This window comes from Sesamum indicum, linkage group LG12 (genome assembly GCF_000512975.1).
Source record: "Sesamum indicum cultivar Zhongzhi No. 13 linkage group LG12, S_indicum_v1.0, whole genome shotgun sequence".
Classification (NCBI taxonomy): domain Eukaryota; kingdom Viridiplantae; phylum Streptophyta; class Magnoliopsida; order Lamiales; family Pedaliaceae; genus Sesamum; species Sesamum indicum.
In genome coordinates this window covers 4,710,409-4,735,610 of record NC_026156.1, presented here as the reverse complement: position 1 = coordinate 4,735,610, position 25,202 = coordinate 4,710,409, and the positions used below count along the sequence as shown (strand labels likewise).

Below are 25,202 nucleotides of genomic sequence, written 5' to 3'. Positions count from 1 at the left end.
AAAATCATTTTCAGAAAAAGAGGGGCTGAGCAGAAGGAATGGGACTATTAACCAACCTTGCTCCTTCCTTTTCACATATACAATCCACATGAAACAAAAATTCTGTGATATATATTTGGCTTTTCTTGCAAATCAATATTTTTCTTGTCATAATTTCTTTGTTCGAATCAAATCGTGATTCGTCATTTTTATTAAATTGTTTACCAATCACACATAAATGTAATGTATTTACTGTATAATTTATTCATATTTGACCAAATTTAATCCGAATTAGAATTTTATTTTCCTTGATCTTGTCTTTCTACAACGTCTGCATTGTCTATAAATTAATATTATAGAAAATATTGTAATGTAATAATAATAAAATTAAGGAACACGTACGTTGAAGGGAAGTTGATGTATGAACCCCAACCCAACTGGCTTCTCTTGCTCACCAGCTTGCCCTTTTCACAGGACACTCTCTCTTTCTTCTATTATTATTATTATTACTCATTTCTCAACTATATATATATATTTCAGACAGTGCTTCGAGAAGCAAAACTAAAAGTAATTACGTGTCTTTTCATGGTATGTGAAATTTAATTATTCTTGCAAGACATATATATTGATTTCTTTTTTTTTTTTATCTTACTTTGAGATATTTGAAGCCATTCTAGGAGACTTTTTGGTCACCCCAAAATGTTTCACACTCTTCCCCATGTACCCAAGATCTTACATAGCAACATCATGCACGGGAAATTTTGACCAACATCAAAATTGTCTTCTTTGTATATAGGCTGAAATTGTTACGTAAAATGAATGTACATTTCCACCAAATATTTTAATTAATATGAACACAAAATCAATCATTGTTGTGATAATATTCGACTCTTAATAATCGACAGGTGGTCACCACATTAATTTGGTGCTGATAATACATATAGTATTTTAAATTTTAAATATGTAAATGTGTGTACGTGCGTGTATAATTTTAAAGATGAATCCATGTTTTAATTAATTATCTCATATTGATATTGATGTGATGAATTGTGGGGAAATTAGAGAGACATAATTTAGAGGGAATTAATTAGAGGGGAAGTATCTATTATTGTACATGGTTGAGAATTGAGATGTTGGCTTGACATGATTGAGTGGACCATATGATGTTGTTAGATTTGAGAAATAATATGGCTTGTAAGGTTTGCGAATGTTTGGAGTCTCAATCAAGATTGTGAATCAAATCCTACACAATCAAGATCAAGATCTTGCCTAATCACATCCACTTGATCTTGATTTACTTAGGAGGCTGGTTGCCTGCCTTATATCTCACTTGACATGCCCACTCAAAATTAGAATCATACCCAAAATGCCTACTATATATATATATTTATTTAATTAACTTACCAAAGACAGACATAATATAAATAATAAATATGATATATAAATGAAGAAAGAAGAAAGGGCACATATAAGATGAGGGGGGTCGGGGACGGTGCATGGATTGAAGGGCATGAAAGGAATGTGACATGCGTTGTGTGAATAAATGTAAATCAAGTGGTCCTTCAAAGTCGGCTTTCCCATCCCCCAATTTATGGGATAATAATAAGTACATCATATTATATATATATATATATGTATATTATATTTTTTGCTTCATTGCGCTAACACAAAACCCTTTATTTAACCCCCCCCCCCCCACCCACCCACACACACACACATTTATTATTCTTTTCTGCCCTCAAACATTCCTCATAATTCCAACCATCCCCCCTCCTCTTATTCTTCATTCTTTCTTCTCTAGTGAATGAATCATATGTGGGCTTGCCTACGTACTATGATCACCAACCTCATTACAAATCATTCTTGTTGCTTATTGAAGTGATAAGACCTGGTAATTGTTCCGTAATCATATTTAGGAGAAGATAGGGGGAAATAAAGAAAGTATTTTGGATGAACCAAAGTTAAATTTAATTAACGAAAATTCAGGTTCCATAATTAAAATTCCACTATTGGTCTAGATGTCTAATTATTTTAGGAATAATTACATCTAGCACTCTTGATATTTATTTTCGTTTAATAGATATGTCATCCAATTGATCAAAGTTTATCAAATTTGATGATATCAGTAAAAAATAAATTATATTTAATCTAATTGATTTATTACAAGTCAAATAAATATTTTTCTGACTAAATATTTATTTTTAGAAACTTTATCAATAGTTGGGGTATATGAACTTGGGCCCAGCCCAAAGAGTTTCTTCTCATTTAAGACCGACTAAAAGCCCCATGCGTGGGCTCTAGAAACCCTGCCGACGTTGTTGCCTCTGAGATTAGTAGTTTGACCATTTCTGCATTGATCTAAGTCCAAAATGTAATTTAAAGTTGAAGTTTTGCGTCTGTTTCCGTTGTAATTTAAATAAGACTTTAATAATATGTAGTTGTATAATTGAGTATAGCCCCTTCATTTATTTTCCCTTAGGTCATCAAAATTATATCTTCCCAGTTGCGAAAGAAACAAATAGGCCAGTCAATGGGTGTCTATTATTTCATTCCGACTTAAAATCTATAAATATGTATAGTTGTTATGTATATATTTTATCCAAACTCTACTTATAAAATACCTGTTGGCCCTTTACTTATGTTATACACAAAATAATTGACTCCAATTTGAATCTTACTTACGTTAAAATGAATTCATCATGAACTCCAATCGATGTAATTAAATTGAACATTATTGGAATGTAAACAATGTTTGAACTTTGTTCAAACAATAGACTGTTATTAATCAATTACACAATCGACATAAATTTACCATTAGATATCCATAACTGTGGGTATTTTAGGATGTAAATTCTACTCATATCTAAAGTATTTATTTTAGTGAATATAGAACCAAGTCTAAATTTAATATAAAAGTATTGAATTGAAATAATATTAATTATTATAATTAATTGGAATTTGATAATTCTAGAACACAATGTGGTGAGGAGTTGGGTGCTTGACCTTAGACACACCTAAGCAAACAGGACTTAACTCTGTAGAGATGTTCAGGAAGGGTTGACGCCCGGCCCCATTTCAGCATATTCTCTCCCAACTCTCCGCCCGCAAAATCAACTACATACCTAACTAATGGGGTTCTCTACGCATCACCATCATGTCAATAATTGAACAATAATACGCGCTGCAATTTAGTCAGCTCATTCAGAATTGATGTCCAATCAGACAAAATTTACAATCAAGAAAAAAAAAATGAATTATTCATTACTTATAGAACTATATTTCAATTATTAATGTTTTATATACTGATGGGATTTAAATGCCTGAATTTTATAATCGTGCATCCTCAATTTTACCATATTCCACAAAAAAATAAAAATAAAAATGACGGATTTCTGGAAGGAAAAAAAAAAAAAAGAAAATTTCAAGTAGTTAAAAAGTTCAACATCTGTAACGACTAAAAAACATAAGTAGTTAAATATTAGTGAGAGAATTAAATGAAAATGAAGAGGAAGTGTTGAATTAGCCACATTTGACTTTCTTAATTTTAAAAAAAAATGGAAGCAGAGTGATCAACGAGTTGAACGAGTCCGGAGTCCTCCCCGACAATCCAATTGTGCAACACATATGTTCCATTCTAATTGAATTAGTGTAGAATTTTTCAAAAAGTGCTGCGGCATACGTACGGTCTTCTATAACCCCATAATGTAACTCACAATTCTGAGATTTAAAATCTTTCTGACTTTTGCTTTTGTCTTTTTTTTTACTTTTTGGAAAAAAATAAAGATACATTTAAATTACAATATGTTATATTATTCTAATTATCAGCACCAAACCCCTTTTGCCGGACAATTATTCTCAGACAATTTACTTAAGTTTCTTCTCATTAAAGTTACTGCTCAACGAGTCTGTCTAGGTCTTGCAGCGTGGTGTGTGTATAAAATACGTCCTAATTCCATGTTAAGTGTATAATTTTTTTTAAAAAAAAATAAAATACATTATCTACATAGAGTGTGTATGTTGAACAAAATAGAAAATGTAATAGGAGTTTTTCAGTTAAAGTAAGTGATTAAAACCTAATTTTTCCCAAGTTGAATTTGTTATTGGATGGTATTATAGATTTGGCGTTTCCACATCCTTAACTCCAAACGCTCCGACAGAAATAATTTACCGCAATGTCATGAAATTTCAAGTCAATAACGAGAATTTGTTGTTATGCATGCATGTTGATGTTGCCCCTACCTACCTATCTAAATATATGATAATGCAACATGCAGTGGGAGAATTACTGGGAAAACTTATTAATACTTCATTCGTAGATGGATAATCAGACTCATCAATGGATTTAATTATATATTAACCATCCATTTTTGCCAGAACTAAATGATGAGGATATATATATATATATATATATATATATAAATTTATTGGATTTTCGAAGAATTTGTCAAAAGGCTGAGGTAGAAGACGATCCAAGTTAGTATAGGAAACACTATCTATGCTAATTATCTGTATTAATATAAAAAGAAAATTCCTCCCACACTAAAAAACAACGGTTAATTGCACCCTGGCACTAATTCTTTGTGGAGCTAAAAATACTCTTTATGATAAAATAACTAACTTATTCAACTTCTCAAAATTTACATTAATGGATAAATTGTTATTTTTTTTTAATTAATGTAATGTAATGATTTATACATTTCTCTTATTTATAATATGTTTTAAAGTATGAAGATTACTTATTATATGCACGTAGGAACGACGTGCCATAACAACTAGTGTAAAACAGGAAAATGCCTTCTATTTTCGTAAATGACAGTTAATGACTCGGTTACATTAATTTTTTATAACTATTCAATTTTTTAATTTTTATATTAATTGATAAATTAGTTTTCTTCTTCTTTTTTTTTTAAAATATAATTAATGTATTGATTTATATTTTTACTCTTATTTATATATATTTTAAAATGTAAAACAATATTTATTATATGCACTCAATAACATCACTCCACAATTTCTAGTATATCTATATGTTAATATAATTATAATAAACAAAAACAATCGTCATCATAAAGTCATAACCATTTATGCTAGCTATGGAATTTGTTTTTTCAGATAGGAAAAGTTCACACATACAATATATATATATATATATATATGTGTATATATTTCAAAATCGATTGGTAAGAAGGGAATTAGACCAGCACGCGACAAGAGGATAACTCCTCCTAGCTAGGTAATCAGTTTGATTAATTATCGAAAATTGTGTAAGACTGGATCAAGTTTCATTACAGTAACAGCCGTGCCTAATATTGCCTAAGCCTGCGCCAATTCATTGGCCACGGGTGAATCAAAGTGTACGGTGTCATTTTTTTTACTAGGTTACCCTAATAATGCATGTACAACCAACCCAAAGGTTGCTTCTGAATATTATATTAATTAAATTCGATATTATATACATAAATGAAACAATTACTTTAATGATTATTATATTTGTTAATATTAGTGTTGTATTAACTGTATAAATTAGTGTGGGAGAAGAAGATGTGAGTGTGTCCATCCAGCGCCCAAGATTACTTATATATCTATGCTAAAAATAAGCGAAGAAAAAGAAAGAAATTGCGAATGACCAAGTCAAATTGATTGACAATTAGCCAATAATGCGACAAATGACGTAGTCTCAGCAATTAGCTGCAGCGCGGGGTTATAAATACAGCGGCTTCTCCATAAGCAAGAATCACGACACAAACAATTCTTCTTTGAGTTTCAAATTGAGCTCTCTTCTTACATTACATTTGTTGAAATAAAAAATGGAGAACCCTGAAAAATTTGGCAGGTTTTCCAGTTGCCGGGGCGTGGCCTTTGAGATCAAACCCCACGCTGATCTATTTGCCGTTCCTGCTCCAGTCATTAAACCGCCTCGCGATACCAGCAGTGGCCGAAGATCTTGGCTCCCATGGGGGAGTTTTTCAAGAGTTGTTCCATCCTCTGAGCTCATTCAGAGGTCCATGAGCCGAACCAGCAGCCATTTCTGCGATCTTGATGTTGATGATTATGAAGACGAAGATGCCAAAACTCTTGTTGACATTGAAGAAGGCCATGAAGAAGAGAAACTGTCGCAACCCCCTTCGCCCCTTCCCGTTCCACCGCCTAAATCAGGACCCAAGAAGCAGTCTTCTTCCAGGCTGTCTGTTATACTGCTTGATCAAGGACTTTTCACTGTTTACAAGCGGCTGTTTGTAGTTTGCTTGGCTCTGAATATTACTGGCCTGGTTCTTGCAGCCGTAGGTAGATTCCCGTATGCTAGAAATCGGGCTGCCTTATTCTCCATCGCTAACATTTTTGCTTTGGTTTTATGCCGAAGCGAGGCGTTCTTGAGGATTGTGTTCTGGCTGGCGGTGAATGTTTTGGGGTGGTCATGGGTTCCTTTGCGGCTTAAGACAATGACAACTTCGTTGCTGCAATCTCTGGGTGGAATACACAGCAGCTGTGGGGTTTCATCCGTTGCATGGCTGATTTACGCATTGGTCCTCACTCTCAAAGACAGGGAGAACACAACGCCGGAGATCATCGGCGTTGCTTCCACAATTCTTGGTCTCCTTTGCCTCTCTTCTCTGGCTGCCTTCCCCCTCGTCCGCCACCTCCACCACAACGTTTTCGAACGAACCCACCGGTTCGCCGGCTGGAGCGCTCTAGTCCTCCTCTGGGCTTTTATCATTCTCACCATTTCATACGACCCGTTTACGAAATCCTACAGCAATGACCTCGGGTCAAGATTGATAAAAAGACAGGAATTCTGGTTCACAGTTGGAATCAGTGTTTTAATCATCATTCCATGGTTGACGGTCAGAAGGGTCCCGGTTCGTGTCTCATCCCCATCAGGCCATGCCTCCATTATAAAGTTCGAGGGCGGGGTTAAATCCGGAATCTTAGGCAGGATCAGCCCTTCGCCTTTTTCGGAATGGCACGCTTTTGGAATAATCTCAGACAACAAGAAAGAACACATGATGCTGGCCGGAGCAGTCGGCGACTTTACAAAATCTCTCGTGGCGAATCCACCTAGCCACTTGTGGGTTCGACAGGTGCACTTCGCAGGGTTGCCGTATTTGACTAACATGTATAATAGGGTTCTTCTGGTGGCAACCGGGTCCGGAATCTGTGTCTTCCTCTCCTTTCTTCTGCAGCCATGTAAGGCTGATGTTTGCTTGCTTTGGGTGACGAAAGGCGTGGAACAGAACTTTGGTAAAGAAATCAAGGAATGGATGAGCGGGCACCCGAAGGAGAAGGTCATTGTTCACGACACCGCCGTGCTTGGCAGGCCCAACGTATCGCAAATGAGCGTTGATACGGCGAAGAATTTCGGCGCGGAGGTGGTGATTGTGACCAGTAATCCCGAGGGAAGCAGGGATGTGGTTGATTCGTGCAAGGCTGCTGGGATTGCTGCTTTCGGTCCCATTTGGGATTCTTGATTTCCTAAATGTTTACATCTTCTGTTACACAGTACTTTCCTTCATTATCCTTTATCTTGATTTGTTCCAAGCATGCATGTAATGGGTTCCTAAGTTGGGACTCGTCATCTTTGACTTCAAGCAACAATGCCTATATTATAATAATATATCTTTCTTCAATCTATCCCTACATTTTGAAATTTTAATTTGAATTAAATTCAACTAAATTAAAGTGATCAGTTATATTATGAGTAATTTAAACTTAATTGTTGTATAACCCTGTATTGAAAATATGCTATCTTTAAAATGTACGAAATATATTTCTTAAAGTTTCAATTCCAGCACTAATCGGCGTAGCACTCGTGATAATGCAGCGAATTCATTTGGCAATTTACTCATCCAGTAAGAATATGTAAGCATGAGGTAACTTGTAAGTTAATATATATATATATATATATATTCCAAGTCAACGTTCGTCCGGTCAAGTCAGCCGACCAAGAATTGCCAAAGGTTACAGTTACTATCTGAGATTCTCAAGAATTCTGGATTACGACGTTTATGCCCACAGACGCCGCATGTCGTTTTTCGTTGGGACTCCCTTTTCTGGCCAGAATTGAACAAAGCTATATCTATATATGGATTCATGCATATACATCTTCAAAACTTGCAGACGGGTGAATAGATTTAAGGCAGTGTTCTTTATAATTTTTTAGAAGTATTTTTCAGTTTCTCACTTTATAAAAGTACTTTTAAGATGTTGATTTATGATTTTGTAACTATTAAAAAGAAAATACCTTTTAAGAGTGGTTTTAGTTTTGATGTGTTCAAAAAACGCACGATTCCAATGAATATGGACTATGCTAAAAACTATTAAACGAATGTAAATTCTAAAGAGGACCTGCAAAAAATGCGTTAACACTCCAATACCCAAGTTAGTAATATATTTTTGAAATTGAATAAAATCAAAGAGTAACTAAATATAATTCAAATCAAGATGCGTGACTAAATATAACTAAATATAATATAACTAAATATAATATAACTAAATATAATACATTTAAATTAATTTTTTTAAAAAATATAATATATTAATTTATATATTTTATTTTTATTTATAATATATTTAAAAATATAAAAAATATTTATTGTATGCATGAAAAACAGGATGCCATGACCACACCAGTAATTTAAAACGAGAAGACACATTACGAGCCACTAAAAGCACAATAATCTTATCGTCTTCTCATTTCCTAGACGTATTTCGCATTTTCCTAAAACCAAAAATTGTTGAAGTCAAATGCACATGTGGACTAAAATCATTGTTGTAGAGAAATATTTCTCACAGAGGTGCTGCAAATCACTTGTTTGGGGGCTATTACATTAATAAAAGGACGAGAATGCGAGAAACTCAAAAAACGTTATAGTTGAGGGGGGGGAATGAGAGGGGTGGATACATAAAGGATCCATTAACCAAGCCCATGCTAATGTAGCGATATGCAGCCTCAGTTAAATGGATGCCATCCCAATTCACATGAGCTTTAGGATCCAAACACGCCTTTGATCCAGTGTGACCACATCTTGCCGAATTGTTGAAATTGTAGGGTCCACCTCCTCCACAGCAAGCCACCAAACTTCCATCCTTAAATCCTACAACATCAAGATTCATACAAGAAAATCAATTGATGATCCCTTTTTTCCCCAAACATTAAAGATAAAATTGAATTTTATAAGGGTATAAATGTCAAATATTAATTGATACTTTGTTTTATAAGGTTGTACTGACCAAAATGTTTGGGGACGTGGAAGAATCTCTTAGATGCACCGTAATAGTCAGCATAACTGATTCTCGCATGAGGGTATTTCTGTTGCAAATTTTGCAATGCAAGTTTTAGCTGAGCATTATGGTACTTGGAGAAAGCGTTGTGTGCTTTCAGGCATCCATTTTTATCGTAAGCTGTTCTGTCGCTTGTCTGGAATAGGGTTAGATACACCGCGTTGCAACCAATTGGCAGGTTGCCCGCCACCACCAATTCCACTGCTCCTTCCTCTATCAGCATCTGAACACGAAAACATGGACTTACTCAAATTGATGTTAGTAATTGCAACAGCAATTTTACTGCTCAAACATTCGTTGATGTCCACAAATTGACTCCTGCAAACAAAGTACTGATGAAATTGCTGCAAAGATTAATAATGTCGTTCACGTGAAATTAAGCTTACGCTGGTGGCCGCAGCAATAGTTTCAACTACCGCTGGTACCATTGCTTTAAGTTGCGTAACGCTTCCGCCGACGAAGAAAGGGTAGTTGTAGTCATTACCGCCAATCTCCCCCACCAGAAACAGAGATCTCTTAAAATACTTTGCACAATCTATACCAACAGTGGACGTAATTACGCAGTTAATGTAAACAAAAATAGGTTGACGAGTTAATGCATATATTTGTTTTAGGGAAAATGTTTGCTCCAATCAAATTTCATCAATCATGTTGCACATATTATTACACATGCACATGATTGATCATTATATTTAAATTATACACCAATCACATAAATTTATAACGTACTAAATTCAAACTTAAAGTTCATTTTTTAGGCCGGCTGAAATTATTGGCTAAATTATAGTCACTCCCCATGAGATTTGACATAATTACGAATATACACCTCTTTATCGTTTGACAAGTTATAAATATCCTCCTAATTTTAACGTCTATTTAATAATGAGTGCAATATTAGGCTTCCATCTAATTTTTGTGGTTAACTGATCAAAATGCCTTTTTGGATTATAAATTATAATTATATATATATATATTTTGTTTTAAATTTCTTAAAATATTTTTATGGATTAATATTCCCTACGGATTATTTATTTTACACACCCTCAATTTTATTTATATTTTTTCAATTTTTTTTGTTTTAAATTTTTTTTAATAAGAGTAAAATAGATATATATGTACACTTCATTGTCTACGGACCAAATTATTATTTTTTATTTAAATGAATATTTATAATTTTTCAAACAACTAGTGATATTAGGGAGATAGTTGTAACTTACCGAGAATGATTTTAGGGGAGATGGCTATATAACTTACTTAAAATTATTTGGAGGATATTAAATGCTATAATGAATATAGATACCTTGTTTGGTGGAGCAGAGGGTGGATTTGAGGTTGTTGAACCAGCCAAGCTGAACACTTAATGAATCGTTTGTCCAAAGGATTTGTCCAATCTTTCGGTCGTAGAAGAATTTTGCATCGAGGGCAGTGGCGCCGGCTACTGCAAAGTTCACTCCGTGCTCGACTTTTTCGCCCTTGGCCAGTGCTAAATACGGGCGGAGATAAGGCAACCCATACGCCGCAGCTGCATCAATTTCAAATTAAATAAGTCATACCAGCAAATTAGGCAAATATTCCTCATTTCGACCATTTCTTTTTAGTATTTGGTTGACAAATGTTCGGAAAATTTAACGAAAAAGATGCACACTTTAACATGAAGTTAGACACCGCACTTTAACATGAAGCTGAAACGCACCTATAAAGTCGACTATGAGCCGGCCGTCCGAGCACCGACCGGTGCCATGGTGAAAGAATGTTTCACCATATGGGAGCTTCCCGATGACCGGAAATTTGAGCGCTCCAGAGCGAAGAAAATTTCCCGTATCCGCAAGCGAATCCCCGAAGCTGAAAATGGAGTCATACTTAAGAGGAGGGCTGCATGAAACTGTGCCTAAAAGAGTAAGGACGAGGAAGAAAATGACATTCATCATGACATCAACTCTGTAAAGGGAAAAATGGGAGGAAATTTCAGCAAAGAGAGCAACCATAGTTTTAGCGCTGAGTAATGCCAGCACCTTAAATCGGCATCTCCCCAACCGCTCGGCTGTGATTTTCGGGTGAAGGTCATAAATAGCTTTGTGAATACTCAGAAAAAGACATATAGCGGTCAATCAATATTTTCACTGGTTATAGACTAAGGATGTGGAAAAAAGCAAATGAAGAAGAGGGGAAATGCGAACAGATTTAATTAGATGCGAATCAATTATAAATATAATATACTTATTATGTAATTTGTGTACGATTAAAAAAAAAAGTGACCAATGACATCATAATTGTGAGACTTGCTATGCGATTAATTTAATTAGATCAAACCTAATTTGAGAATTTTCTACCGAAGAAAGGGAGCGATTCCTATTGGCTGTGGCAATAGACAGAGTTTCTATTTTAGGAGTTATTGTTGGGGCAAAATCGTGTTTTGGTACCATTAAAAAAGGTCAGTTTTGTTTTTGGTACCACAAATTTTACAAGTTCGGCTTTTGGTACCATTAAACCAAAAATTGAACATTTTTTGTACCAACTTAACAGTAGAGCCCATGTGCATCTTAACGGCCGTTAACCCCACAATATTGGCGGGAAGAGTCACGTGAGGCTGAGAAAAAGGAGGGAAAAATAGTCTTCCAACATTCTTTTGTGTTTTGGTACCATTAAACTTAAAAATAAACTTTTTTGGTCCCATAAAGTCATGTGCGATGGAAAATAAGTAATACAACACATTTCGAAAGAAAAGATAAAATCCATAAACATGAAGCATGCATATTGGTTATAAATACACGATTTGAGCTCATTAAACCTGATTTGACAAAAAATTGACAAAACCCACTTGACAAAAGAGATGTATTGCAATGCACAATTATTCACTAATAACCTGTCAAAAAAACTTCAACCTATACAAAAAGTCTCTACTTTTTTTTCTACATCTTTCTCTTTCCTTTATCCTTAAGTTGTGCCTTCTAAGATGTCATTACACTGCGCAAGTTTGATAAAGTGATATATTTTTTACCATCCTGTATAATGATATCTCCAATAGGACCTGTCATATTCAAGTTAAGGCTGATTAGATATAAAACAGAATTATGATAGCAAGATAAAATTTAATATGGAATTGTTTACCTTGTGTGGGACGAGAAACAAAACCAGGAGGGTGTCCTACCATAGGTGGTGGTGCTTTAATATTGACCCTTGCATGCATGAAACGTGGTGCTGGTACTAATACAGGGACATCAATTTGAACTTGTCCCTGTAATATGAAACAACAACATTAACATCAACACTAGAACAGAAACCACAACAAAGACACCAACACCAACACCAGTATAGAAACATAAACAACAACACCAACACCAACACCAGCACCAGCATCGAAACATGAACAACAACACTAACACCAACACCACACCAGCATAGAAACATGAACAACAACACTAACACCAACACCAGAATAGCATAACAACATTAATAGTAACTACTTAATTATAAAAACTTAATAGCAACACTAGAATAGAAAAAATAAAACATCATAACTTTATATTAATAGTAAACAAATGAAAATAATGAAAACTTACAGAACCATCAGTTTCAGATTGACTAACTACTTTAGGTTGGCTTACTGAGGGGCAATCTTCATTCACAATCACCTCATCTTGTTGTACAGGTGCTGTTACATGTTCAGTTGCTACAGCCTGCTCAAACCCATCATCGACTGGGAATTCTTCAGCAAATTTCTTCCACTTGCAACCTTTTGTGGTGTGTCCTACTTGATGACAGAATTTGCATATCCTTTTTCCTCTTTGCCTTGGCAATTTGTCAATTATAGTTGCAGGTTTCTTGCCCTTCCGAACCTCGTCAGGTTCCAATCTTCTTGCCCTTGCAGGCCTCCCCTTTTTCCTCCCAAAATTTGGAGGCACAGGTGGAATGTAACCAGCTTTTTCCCACATTTCTAGTCCATCAAGAGGCATGATTGCTGGTGTATATACCTTGCAGAAAGTATCAACATTATAACACTTGTGCACAAAGTCATCAGGATCCAAAGCTTGTGCAGATATTGCACTCATTGCATGGTTGCATGGGATACCTGTCAAATCCCATGATCTACAAGAGCAAGTTTTTTCCTTCAAGTCAACTGTGTATCTTGCACCATCAAAACATTGTACCTCATAATGTATGTCGTCAGACTTCACTGGGATGCAATCAGCGGCTTTTTTCAGATTATTATCCATAATTTTTTTTATCTTTGGGCATAATTTCCTACCTTCCCACAACCTCTCAGCCCTATCCCTAAGTTGTTGCATTCTGGTTATTACATACTCTCTTATCCACTCCAACATTGTCAATATAGGCTTCTTTCTTGCCTCGAGGATACAACTGTTGAAGGATTTACACAAGTTGTTAAGCAGAAAATCACACTTCGAGTACGTACTGAAATGACTCTTTGACCATTGTGAGGCTGGCTTGTCTTGCAACCACTCAAGGCATCTTACATCCAACTCAGTTATGTCTTGCATTGCTCTTTGAAATTGACTGACTGTAGTAGTCTTTGTTGCCTTCCATAAAGCCTTCTTATACCCCCAACCCCTTGAAGCCAGCAGTCTTCATGTCACCATGAAGATGTCTCCCGCAAAATCTATTTTCTACTCCAGGAAGAACCTTTTCAAATGCTAGTAAAAGGTCCTTTTATTTGTCTGAAATGAAGGTGTAAGCATCATCCCTTATAATGTTCAAATCTTCCTTTAATAATGTTAGAAACCATTCCCAATTTTCTTTGTTTTCACTCAAAACTACTGCATATGCAAGTGGTAATTGGTTATTATTCGGGTCAACACCTACTGATGTGAGTAGAACACCACCATGGGGCCCTTTAAATGACAGCCATCAACACCTATGAAAGGCCTACATCCACTCAAGAATCCATTCTTTACTGCTGCAAAACACACATAAAACCTTTTAAATTTTTTCTTTCCTGTTGCATCAGCATCTTCTAGGTTCATGATTATTGTTGAGCCTGGATTCTTGTTTCTCAAAGCACCAGCATAATCCCACAGTCTTGCATATTGCTCAGCTCCATCCCCTTGTATTTCTTGTAGACATCTTCTTTTTGTCGCGTATGCTTGTCCCCTAGACACATTGCAGCGTAGCTGTCTGATTACATCTTGTCTGAAACCTTTCGCACTTCTATGGATCAGATCTGAATGCCTCCACATACTTTTGTGATAGCCAATTTATCCTCACATTCTTCACATTGAAACTGGACCCACAAATGTGCACATGATTGTACTCCCTGATCTGAAATCCCAATTCATCTCGTATCTTCACTGCATTAATATGCCATGAACACCCGTCGGCCTTACATCTTGCATAAATCCTCCTATTGTCATTTCTTATTATCACAAGATTTCTTCTAGTCATAATGGCATGAGAATGAATGGCCTCCCGAAATTCCTTTTTATTACTAAATTTCATTCCCAATGCAAATTTAGGATCAATTTGTCATCGTTACAGAAAACTGGCGCCTTCCCAACATCATCATCATCACTATCCTTTTGACTATCAAATTCATCTGGGCTATCACCATCGGTATGATCATCACTGTCAAACCGCATCTCATCTTCAAAGGTATCTTGCAATATACCAGATCATTCTGCATCCTTGTCTACATTCTCATCAAAGCACTCATCATCCTCATCATAATCAACACTTTCATCTCCATCGAACGAGTCATCTTCAAAATCAGCCACCCATTCTTCAGTTTCTCTCATATCTTCGTCATCCCTCTCACCATCCCCACTCTCTTCTATTATCACACCCTTCCCTTTGTCTCTATTATATTGAATAGGTTCTTCTTCAGTCACAGTATTTTTTTCCTTATCACCCTCAGTCACAGTATTTTTTTCCTTATCACCCTCAATCACAGTTTTTTTTCCCTTATCACCCTCAGTCATAGTATTTATTCCCTCAGTCGCAATATTCTTACCCTTATCACCCCCATGAATATCAGCAGCAACAATGGGGCTTCTAACTGCTTCAAGGTATACCCTAATCTCACCCCATGGCCATCTATAAGTTGAAAAAGGTCTGTTTCAAAGCATAATGTTCTAAACTTTTTTAATATATCGATTCTAAAGTATTTTTTCCTATCCAAATAACCCAACTGTTCACAACACTTGTCAAGTACTTGCATTGAAAAAGTGTCCTTATCAACAAAGTCAAACACCTTATCACCCTCAGTCACAGTATTTTTTTCCTTATCACCCTCAATCACAGTTTTTTTTCCCTTATCACCCTCAGTCATAGTATTTATTCCCTCAGTCGCAATATTCTTACCCTTATCACCCCCATGAATATCAGCAGCAACAATGGGGCTTCTAACTGCTTCAAGGTATACCCTAATCTCACCCCATGGCCATCTATAAGTTGAAAAAGGTCTGTTTCAAAGCATAATGTTCTAAACTTTTTTAATATATCGATTCTAAAGTATTTTTTCCTATCCAAATAACCCAACTGTTCACAACACTTGTCAAGTACTTGCATTGAAAAAGTGTCCTTATCAACAAAGTCAAACACACTTTTCATACCCCCTCTATACTCAGCTTCAAGATGGAATATCAATTTACCTCCATGATAAATCCGTAAGCTGATAAAAAATTTATATTTACCTGCAAATATAACAAATTGAAATATTTAAACATAAGATGACAAATTCCAAAGAAATACTTGCAAAACTGGAATGACTTGCAAAAACTTGAATGACTTGCAAAACTTACAATACAGAGCTAATGAAGTTCCAATTAAACTAGAAAAAGGTTATCAATCATAGGATAGAGACAACAATAACAATTCACAGCACTCATTACTGCACTCTGATTCATGATTTACTATTATGCTATAGAATGTAATTCTACAGAGTACATAACAGACAAAAGCATTTGCCATATGATAACTTATGATGGACAATCCAAAACAGCCAATGTTACAATTCTATTTAAGTATTGATGCTTAAGGTTTATAATAAAGTATGAACTGAATTTCACCTAATTGCGAGCAAGGACATGTTCACATTGGATAACATCTCCAATTATATGCATGCATAAAAACACATAGAGAAAAGCAGAGTACTAAAAAGCATTCTGGGAGTCGTTATAAATTTCATTGGAGAAAAGCAGAGTACTAAAAAGCTTATTATCAGACCAACAGAACACAAGTTCAAGAAAAGATAGTAAACTGCTGAGTAATCTTCAAGGAATCTTTTACAAGATCTAATGCACTAACACTGTCCACTTGCATGTAATGAGCTCCCAAAACCACTAGCCGCAGTTTAAGTTAAATCATAATCATAAAGACATAAAAATTCGAATCAAATGTCATGCTTCAGGAAACTGAGATAGATCTAACAAAACTCAAGTAATCAAACACTAACACCAAAATTACGCTTCAAGTAATCAAACACTAAAAAGCTGAGGCACATGAGTTGCATAAAGAACTCAACTTTGCTCTGGAACGAGGTACAAGCATTCGGCATAAAGAAATATCATTATAAAGAATTAACTTCAAGAATTTATAAACAATAATACAATTAACGAGAAGCAAAAAAGGCACATTACGTTTTAGACAAAGCATCAAAAAGATTAGAAGAAGAAAAAAAACTCACCATAATCTGGTATACCATCTGACACCAATGAATCGGGTCGAAGGATGGGCGTCAACACCATGTCTTCAAATCAACCACGAACACCAAATCAACCACGAACACCAGCCTCCTCGCTCTCAGATTCAAATTCTCAATTAAATATTTGGCTTAATTTTTGAATTTATCTTCAATTTTGAGGTTAGGGTTTTCAAAAGGGGGAAAGTTCTTCTTTGGAGGAATGAAAGAGGGTTCTGTACTTTTTTGCCCGTTTTTTTGGTCTTTAGAGGTCAACAAAATTGGCACGTGATTTGAAGGGATTTGACGGCCGTTAAGGCCCATGTGCCATGCACATGGTCTCTACTGTTAAGTTGGTACCAAAAATGTTCAATTTTTGGTTTAATGGTACCAAAAGCCGAACTTGCAAAATTTGTGGTACCAAAAACAAAACCGAGCTTTTTTAATGGTACCAAAACACGATTTTGCCCGTTATTGTTGTGATAGCCCTTCTTCACTTCACAAAGAATCATGCTTATAGCCAATACATAAAACATAAAAATTAAAGAATAGTGGTATATATTTGCATCTCATTGGTGCATACCATAGAAATATAACCACGTACGTGCTAATTAGTAACTGGTACAAAATAAAAATAACAAGGTAAGTTTCTAAAATTGATGGCGAGTGTCCTACAATTAGCTGAATCTAACTTTCATAATGCAGCAGGAAGAAGCTGTGTAATTACGCTTAACCCCCCCTGGACATGCCGTAATTTCCATCATTTGTTGCTACATCGGATGATAGAGTCGTCCATGCGATGAGGAAATTAGGGCAGGACAAACTGTTGAGAGGGGAGGTGTAGTGTAGGGGCCTTTGAGTAAACCCAAAGCTATCCATTTGTAGGCAGCCTCCGTGAAGTGCATACCATCCCAATTCACATACAAAGATGGGTCGTCGCAAGTGTTTGATGGAGGATATCCGCAGTGCACCGTCAAGTTACAATTGTATGGCCCCCCTCCCCCACAGCATGCCCCAAGAGCTCCTCCTGCAAATCCTGCATTTTTTTTTTTTTTCAAAAAATTTCATCGATATTGAATTTTCCATTTCATTTTATGAAAAAATTAGATTAATTATACTTTAACTCTATTTTAAAAATGTTAGGTTTATACCTTTATGTTAGATTTTGAATCGAAAATGTTGACGTCAACAAAAAAGTTTACATAAACTTTTGATTTTACTCGTCATTCAACATTTTGTATAATTTATTGACAAAAAGTATTGGAACATTAATTAGTTTTATACTTGTAAAGGGGTGATGTGATATATACAAAGTTAAAAGGGTGCAATGATAATAAAACTTTGTTTTCCAATTAATTATTGTCATTAGATGAAAAGTAGTCGCAATGAATGAAATTGTATGGAATCAAACTCATGCAATGATTATAAGATATGTAAAGGAAGAGCACCAAATCAACTTTTAGTATTTAATCGGAGATGTAACGAAATTTTGTTATGTTGCACGTACCATGCTCGATTGGAGAACGATAGAGGTCCATAACAGCGTTGTAATAATCAGCATAAATGATGGTGGTATGAGGATGAAGTTCTCGGATTCGGGCAAGTTCCTTTTTGAGCAAGTCATTGTGGTATTGGGCAAACCTATTTAGCCATTTAATGCAACCGGTCGCGGGTTCGTAGTCGTCTTGGTTTTCACTCAGGAAATATGTAAGATAAGCAGACGAGCATCCGATGGGAAAATTCCCTGGTACCATTAGTGTCACCGCCCCAAGATTGATAAGTTCCTATATATATATATATATATATATGTGCAGTTATCATAACAAAAGTTAATATCATTCGTCAGACAAGAAAACTCAATTTGGTATTTGATTTTGGGGAACAAGATCGAAGTTACTGTCTTCAATTTCAAAATTGTCTGTCTTCAATTTCAAAATTGTCCTACTTTCACTAAACTAATGATTAAAAAAAATATTATATCAAAACAAACATCTATACATATGCACTATAAAAAAATTGAATTATTCTCGACATTTGAATGCTGATTATGACTTAAAAATCATTGTACATCAATACACTCGAACACAATCAAACAAAATTGATATTACAAAAAAAGAAAAAAATTGATTATAATTAATTAACATGACGTTAGATCTGATTTTCAATTATGACTAGTGTTTGCCCCTCATTTAGAAAAATAATAGCTAATAATCATGGCGCAGGCATTATTAATTAATTATCTCCATTTTTTCACTTTTAATTATATATAGTAATTAATAATGATAAAAAATTATGTTTATTCTAGTGTTGAAAAGGCACGCGGGCACACACGTGTGTGTAATATTGTGTATATATGTTGGGTATGGAGAGGATGCTTACAGTTATAGCGGAACCAATTATGTTGACAACGTGAGGAACAAATGATCGAACTTCTGCTTCCTTGATCCCTCCAAGGAGTGCATGATTATAGTCATTACCACCGATTTCTCCAACAAGAACCAAAGATGTCTCAATAAATCCTTTACAATCTGCTAAAACCAGGAAAACAACAAAAGAAAAAAGGAAATCACGGAGATGTATTCATGGAAGAAACAAGAATATTCAACACCATTTTAATCAATTAATATTTTATTAATAAAAATGATGTAGTCTAAGTTTTTGAATTTTAGCAGGTAGTATAAATGTAAATTATATTGTATGACTCATATGCAGTATAATAAAAGTAATACAAAAATTAATTAAGAATAGTTGGTTTTTTGTCATGTTCGTGGATACTTTGGTGGAGTGTGTGTGTGTGTGTAATTACCTGAAGAAGTAGTAGGACAAATTTTGGAGAGGAATTGGTTGAACCAGCGTAACTGAGCCACCAGAGACACATTTGCAAGAGGAACGGTGACTCCCCTTTCGTCGAAAAATGAATCCTCCAGCGCGGTGGCTCCGACCACCGCAAAATTCGCGCCGTCACGAAAACTAGTGCTGTTGACGTTACCGTTTCTTCCCCCTTGAAGAAATGGCGCAACGAACGGAAGCTCAAACTCTTCAGCTGCAAATTCAGCATTATATATATCAAGAAAAAATATTTTTAGTGGGTGAGAGAAGGTAAGTAAGTACCAATGAAATCAATAATGAGACGGCCATCAGAGCAGCGTCCGGTGGGATGATTAAAGAATGTTTCGCCATAGGGAGGCAACGTGTAGAACGGTGGGCGGCCTGATTCCGGCGATAGGTAAGGTGCGTTTCCAGTGTCTGCGATTGAGTCCCCGAAGCTGATTATAGATGTGAAACATGAAGCGGATGCAAATGAGAGTTTGTGCGACAAGATGAGAATGGTACAGGCCAGTGAGAGTTTAGGCGATTTTGCAGCCATTCGCCAATGTTCATCAAGTCTTGGTGATGGGTGATTTTTCTTAATTTTGATACATCAATCATAGATTATTATAATCCCCAGTGAATTAAAATATATATTACATGATGTGGTGATATAAAGTTGATATATACATCAATGATATAGTATTACAACGTGTGACGCAAGGATTAAGAATATAATTAGCATTTCCGCTCATCTTCTCATTGACAAAATATTTTGCCGGGGCCAGAGGAAGATTAAGATGTTAAATAATCAATATTTAACGTGATTAAGAGTTATTAAGGTAGGATGATGCATGGTGTGTACTGATTCAAAACTAAATCAAGAATTAAGATCATGTTGACCTTTAACAATATGGCACATATTCGACACTTTTTTCTGACAAAATCCATCCATTAATAAAGCCTTGTTGTTCAGATGACTGAGTTGATGCCTCTTAGCTCCCTATCTTCAACCAAAGTAATTCATCAATCATGGAAATTTTCCTCTAATAATTTAATTAAAGCGTCCTAGCTACTCGGAAAGTAGGTTATTAAATTATGTATGTATGGGTTCAAAATCATTAGCCCCATTAAGGGGATCGCTTAGATTATATATCAGGACATGTTCAAAAGTAAATAAAGTGGGAATATATATGAATATGATGCTCCTCCCACTCTCTAGTGGTCACAACCTACTTTAATGTAGGCCTACTAACAATTCAAATGAAGTTATTCACCATTACAAATTTTTAATAATGTCTTCTTGTTTTTTTCTTTTTTCCCACGACAGCCGTAAACATTGTTGTTGAGTTTCTGTCCGTACGAAGATAGCCATAACAAGTTGCTGCTGAAGTTGCCACAGTCAGAGTTCTCTGAGGAAGATGACAGAACACGATCACGAGTTTCACAAACGCTTGGACGGAATTTGGAAATTTACCGAATAGGTGCGGGGAGAGGTAAAAGCCTATGGTAGCATTATAATAATCTGCATATACAGATGAATATTGCACGTCAATTACAGATCCCATGTAGTTAGCAACTGTCGGCACGAATCATCGAATCACTTCAGGATCTATATTTCCTGGTATGGTAGGATAACTGTAATCGTTCCTCCCATCAAGACCAAAGAGCTTTTAACAAACTTATTATACCGATTAAATGGATCAAAATTCACAATAAATGTATGTATGCTATTTCAAGGAAAATGCTATATATATTTCCTCATCTCACGTATACAAGTCCATAACTACTAGTTTCCAAAATGAGTAAATTCAATTACAATATCATGACAAAAATAATTAAACTTTGTAATTTTACATAAAAAAAATCGCAATTACGCCACTGTTCTAGCTTCTATAAATACTCCATCGCACGTTGTTTACTGATACTCGTAATATCCAGCACCGGCCGTTGCTACGGAAGGGCAAAGAGTTTTGATGGGAGGATGAGTATAATGTTGTCGGATGAAACCTTGTGCTATCCATCTATTGGCGGCCTCTGTGAAGTGTATACCATCCCAACTAGCAAACAATGAAGGGTTCTCACAACAGTTTGCTGCCGGCCGATCAATTCCGCATGCTGTCAACGGATCGTAGTTGTAGGGGCCTCCTCCTCCACAACAAGCTCTTAGAACTGATTCCTTTGTGAACCCTGCATTATATATACTTGAGGTAAAGTTAATTTTTGTTGGAAAGTAATATTTGCGGAAGGATTTCGGAAGTTCAATTACCGAATTGGTCCGGGGAGAGATAAAAGCGAATGGTAGCATTGTAATAATCTGCGTAGATTATGGAAATACGAGGATGAAGGTGTCGTATGCGGAACAATTCCTTCTGGAGCAGTTCATTGTGGTATATGGATAACTCATTCAACCAATTGAGACATCCAGTTTTGGGATCGTAGTCGTTTTCGGTACTGGATGTCTTGTATTGTGTTAGATAGAGTGGAAGGCAACCGAGTGCCAAGTTCCCAGGTACCAACATTGTCTCAGCGCCAAGCTTAATGAGTTCCTATATATAGATCAATTTCAAGGCAAAGGCAAAATGATTTTTGCTTTTAAACAAAATAATAGGTTCTGATTTGATAAGGTTGTAAGCTTAATTACGCACCTCAATTATGGATCCCATGTAGTTAACAACTGTTGGCACCAATGATCGAATCACTTGAGGATCTACATTTCCTTGCTGGATGGGATAATTGTAATCGTTGCCTCCAATCTCTCCCATCACAATCAAAGAGCTTTTAAGAAATTTTCTACCATCTGTTGGTCAAAATTAAAGACTTAAGATTTAAAAACGCAGTTATAGGATAAGGAGGCTAAAAGGTGTATGGGATTCTTTTCGGGTAGTAGGTCGCCTAGTCACTGATAAGGACCTACCACCAACTCTCTCATGCCACAGATTTTCTTTCTTTCTTTCTTTGTTTTTATGAATGCCACAAACTTTCTTAGTAATAATTAGTGATGCACGTTGTTTTTTTAGTTGCATATAATAAATAATTTTTAAATTTTTAAACATATTATAAATTAGATAATATATAAATTGATATGTCATATTTTTTAAAAAAAATCAATTTTAAAAGTATTATCAACACAAAAAAGTAAATTGGTGCAATAGCATTACAAATCGTCATTTGCGAGTGACTTTTTTTTTTTTTAATATTTGTATAGATAATGTAACATTACATACTTTGCAGATAAATTTATATATTACAAAGGAACTGAAAGTGTCTTTAAGATATATACATTTATTACACTCATTGACTATGAAGTCGTTTGACAATATAATTTTATCAAATTTTTTATTTCATTTTTTAGGAGTTTGTTTAAGCCTATACAACAACTTCACAGACCTTCTTTTCTTGGCCAAGAATGACAACCTTTTATGTTGTTTCATATGGATATCTTAATCTACTTCGCCGTTTAAGAATGATGATTTACATCCATTTGTAGTTTTCCTCTTAAGGATTCTCAAAAAAGCTTTTGCAGTCTTTGTTGGCAATATACGTTATTCAACGCACCATACATATTATTGAAGATGTAGTTTCTATAAAGAGAATCCACACGTCCTCATGCATTTAAAACAACATTCCTTTGAGCATTAGTTTTCATTATTAGGTTCAAACGTAGTGAGGTAGAATGACATTTTTTGATGCCATCACTTAAAGTCATCGTCGAAAAATTTCTCGACCTCTACCCTTGTGTAGCAATAGATTGTGCCACATGTGATTGGATAACTATAGTAACCGAATTAGTAGATTTAATCCCTATAATACACAAAATAACTAATTGTTTTAAACTTGTTACAATTTAATAATTTTCCACAAAACGACTACTATTTCTGCAACCACAAAAATAAAGAAAGAAAAGGACTACCACGAAAAATTTAAGTCACGGATTCAGAATTGTCACTATTTATGTTTTAAAAATTGTCACTTGCAAGATTGTTTATAAAATTTTCACTAGAAAAAATCAATACCATACGTAGAGTAACGATTCCGTGACAATAAACAATTATGGATAGATAATTTGTTTTTGGTGATTAAGTTATAATTATAAACTAATTAAGTTGTCACTACATTTTATAATAATAATTTAATGCATAAACTTTATTATTAAGATTTATATTATGATAAGATTAAATAATTATCATTTATTATAAATTTTAAGTGATGACTTTAAATTATCAGTTATTAATATCATAGGCGTACCTGGAATCCTGGCAAGAAATTGCTTGAACCAATCCAATTGAATTCCCAGACTAGCATTCGTGACCAGATTCTGTATTCCTCTCTTGTCGAAAAACATAGTATCAAGCGCCGTAGCACCGGCCACCGCAAAATTCACTCCTTTACTGAAACTCCCGCCTTTCTCCGCCGCAATCTTCCAGGCAGCGTACGGCTCCACCAACGGCAGCCCCAAACTCTCAGCTACGGAAGAAGAAGACAAGCTAGATCAGTACTCATGTGTATATGTATAATCAATTAGGAGTCAGTTGGTTCATTAGCTACCAATTCATTATCTATGTATACCAATGAAATCAATGACGAGACGGCCGTCGGAGTATCGTCCCGTGGTGCGGTGGAAGAAAGTTCGGCCGTAGGGCGGGCGCCCGCATAGCGGCGGGTTGTTTGGTGGGCTGAGCAGAAGCAGATTGCCGGTGTCGGCCAGCGAATCGCCGAAGCTAATGATGGAGTCGTAGCACCCGGATGCCAATCTACTGATTGATGCCACTAAAATCAAGATTATGGCATATCCAACACCCATTTTCATTTTCTCAAATCGAAGTTTTTTTCCTCTGTATTTTGAAATCAGAGAATATAAGGTTTATCATAGACAGACTGATGGCTAACGTGCGGACCCCACCCCTTCTTACTTGAACGATAGTTGTTTTTGTGACAACGACCACAATCGAATGACTTTTAACAAAAGGAACATGGAAGCAGCAAGTCTAGGTATCTGGTTTCACGTCCATTTATTTATAATTAATTTATTATAAGTTAAATAATTTTTTTATAACTAAATTATTCTTATATATTTTTTATATGTTAATATATGTGATAAAGGTACATCCTCTGTGTTATAAAGATAATTTAATCTAAAAAAAATAATTTAACCTTCTTTTTGAGCGGAAAAAAGAAACACCTTCTAGTGATGTAATAAGTTTAACAACTAGCAAGTGAGGGAATAGGAAACGGCCACGTAGCCGAGTTCCCTATTTGTCCATTAATAAGTATCAAAATTTAAACACGAGTTTAGTTTAATTTAGAATAGAGTTGAAATTTCATGAATAAATTAAAAAACTCACGAGTATTTATCTCAATTTTATTTGAATATTTGTTATGTACTGATTGAGTTGGTATAATTTATTATTGTTCATAATTATATTAATGTATTTATTGTATCGATGTATTATTAAAAATATATATAAATTAAATTTAAACACTCTAGTCTAGTGTAATCAAG

The 25,202-nt window shown here is 35.1% G+C and overlaps 4 protein-coding genes across 5 annotated transcripts; 1 reads left to right on the top strand and 3 right to left on the bottom strand.

Annotated features, from left to right (window-relative positions):
- On the top strand, positions 5,729–7,608 carry LOC105175646. Its single transcript, XM_020698250.1, has one exon. The coding sequence runs from the start codon at positions 5,787–5,789 to the stop codon at positions 7,443–7,445; it is 1,659 nt and encodes a 552-aa protein (XP_020553909.1). The 5' UTR covers positions 5,729–5,786; the 3' UTR covers positions 7,446–7,608.
- Positions 8,703–11,334, bottom strand: LOC105175621 (GDSL esterase/lipase At5g45910). Its single transcript, XM_011098119.2, has 5 exons — positions 10,952–11,334; positions 10,559–10,780; positions 9,645–9,793; positions 9,208–9,481; positions 8,703–9,071 (listed from the first exon to the last, which is right to left on the bottom strand). Exons 1-5 carry the CDS (start codon positions 11,241–11,243, stop codon positions 8,833–8,835), a joined length of 1,176 nt encoding a protein of 391 aa, XP_011096421.1. The 5' UTR covers positions 11,244–11,334; the 3' UTR covers positions 8,703–8,832.
- On the bottom strand, positions 17,468–20,303 carry LOC105175645 (GDSL esterase/lipase At1g28570-like). 2 transcript variants are annotated; one of them, XM_020698246.1, is made up of 5 exons: positions 20,003–20,303; positions 19,698–19,934; positions 19,271–19,422; positions 18,399–18,675; positions 17,468–17,927 (listed from the first exon to the last, which is right to left on the bottom strand). In XM_020698246.1, exons 1-5 carry the CDS (start codon positions 20,256–20,258, stop codon positions 17,662–17,664), a joined length of 1,188 nt encoding a protein of 395 aa, XP_020553905.1. In that variant the 5' UTR covers positions 20,259–20,303; the 3' UTR covers positions 17,468–17,661. The 2 variants fall into 2 exon arrangements, with proteins under 2 accessions (XP_020553905.1, XP_020553906.1); XM_020698247.1 differs by having other exon boundaries at positions 19,271–19,419.
- LOC110013004 (GDSL esterase/lipase At1g28590-like) lies at positions 21,409–24,601 on the bottom strand. The gene is made up of 5 exons (XM_020698230.1): positions 24,269–24,601; positions 23,948–24,166; positions 22,348–22,499; positions 21,969–22,248; positions 21,409–21,889 (listed from the first exon to the last, which is right to left on the bottom strand). The coding sequence occupies exons 1-5, from the start codon at positions 24,507–24,509 to the stop codon at positions 21,618–21,620; spliced, it is 1,164 nt and encodes a 387-aa protein (XP_020553889.1). The 5' UTR covers positions 24,510–24,601; the 3' UTR covers positions 21,409–21,617.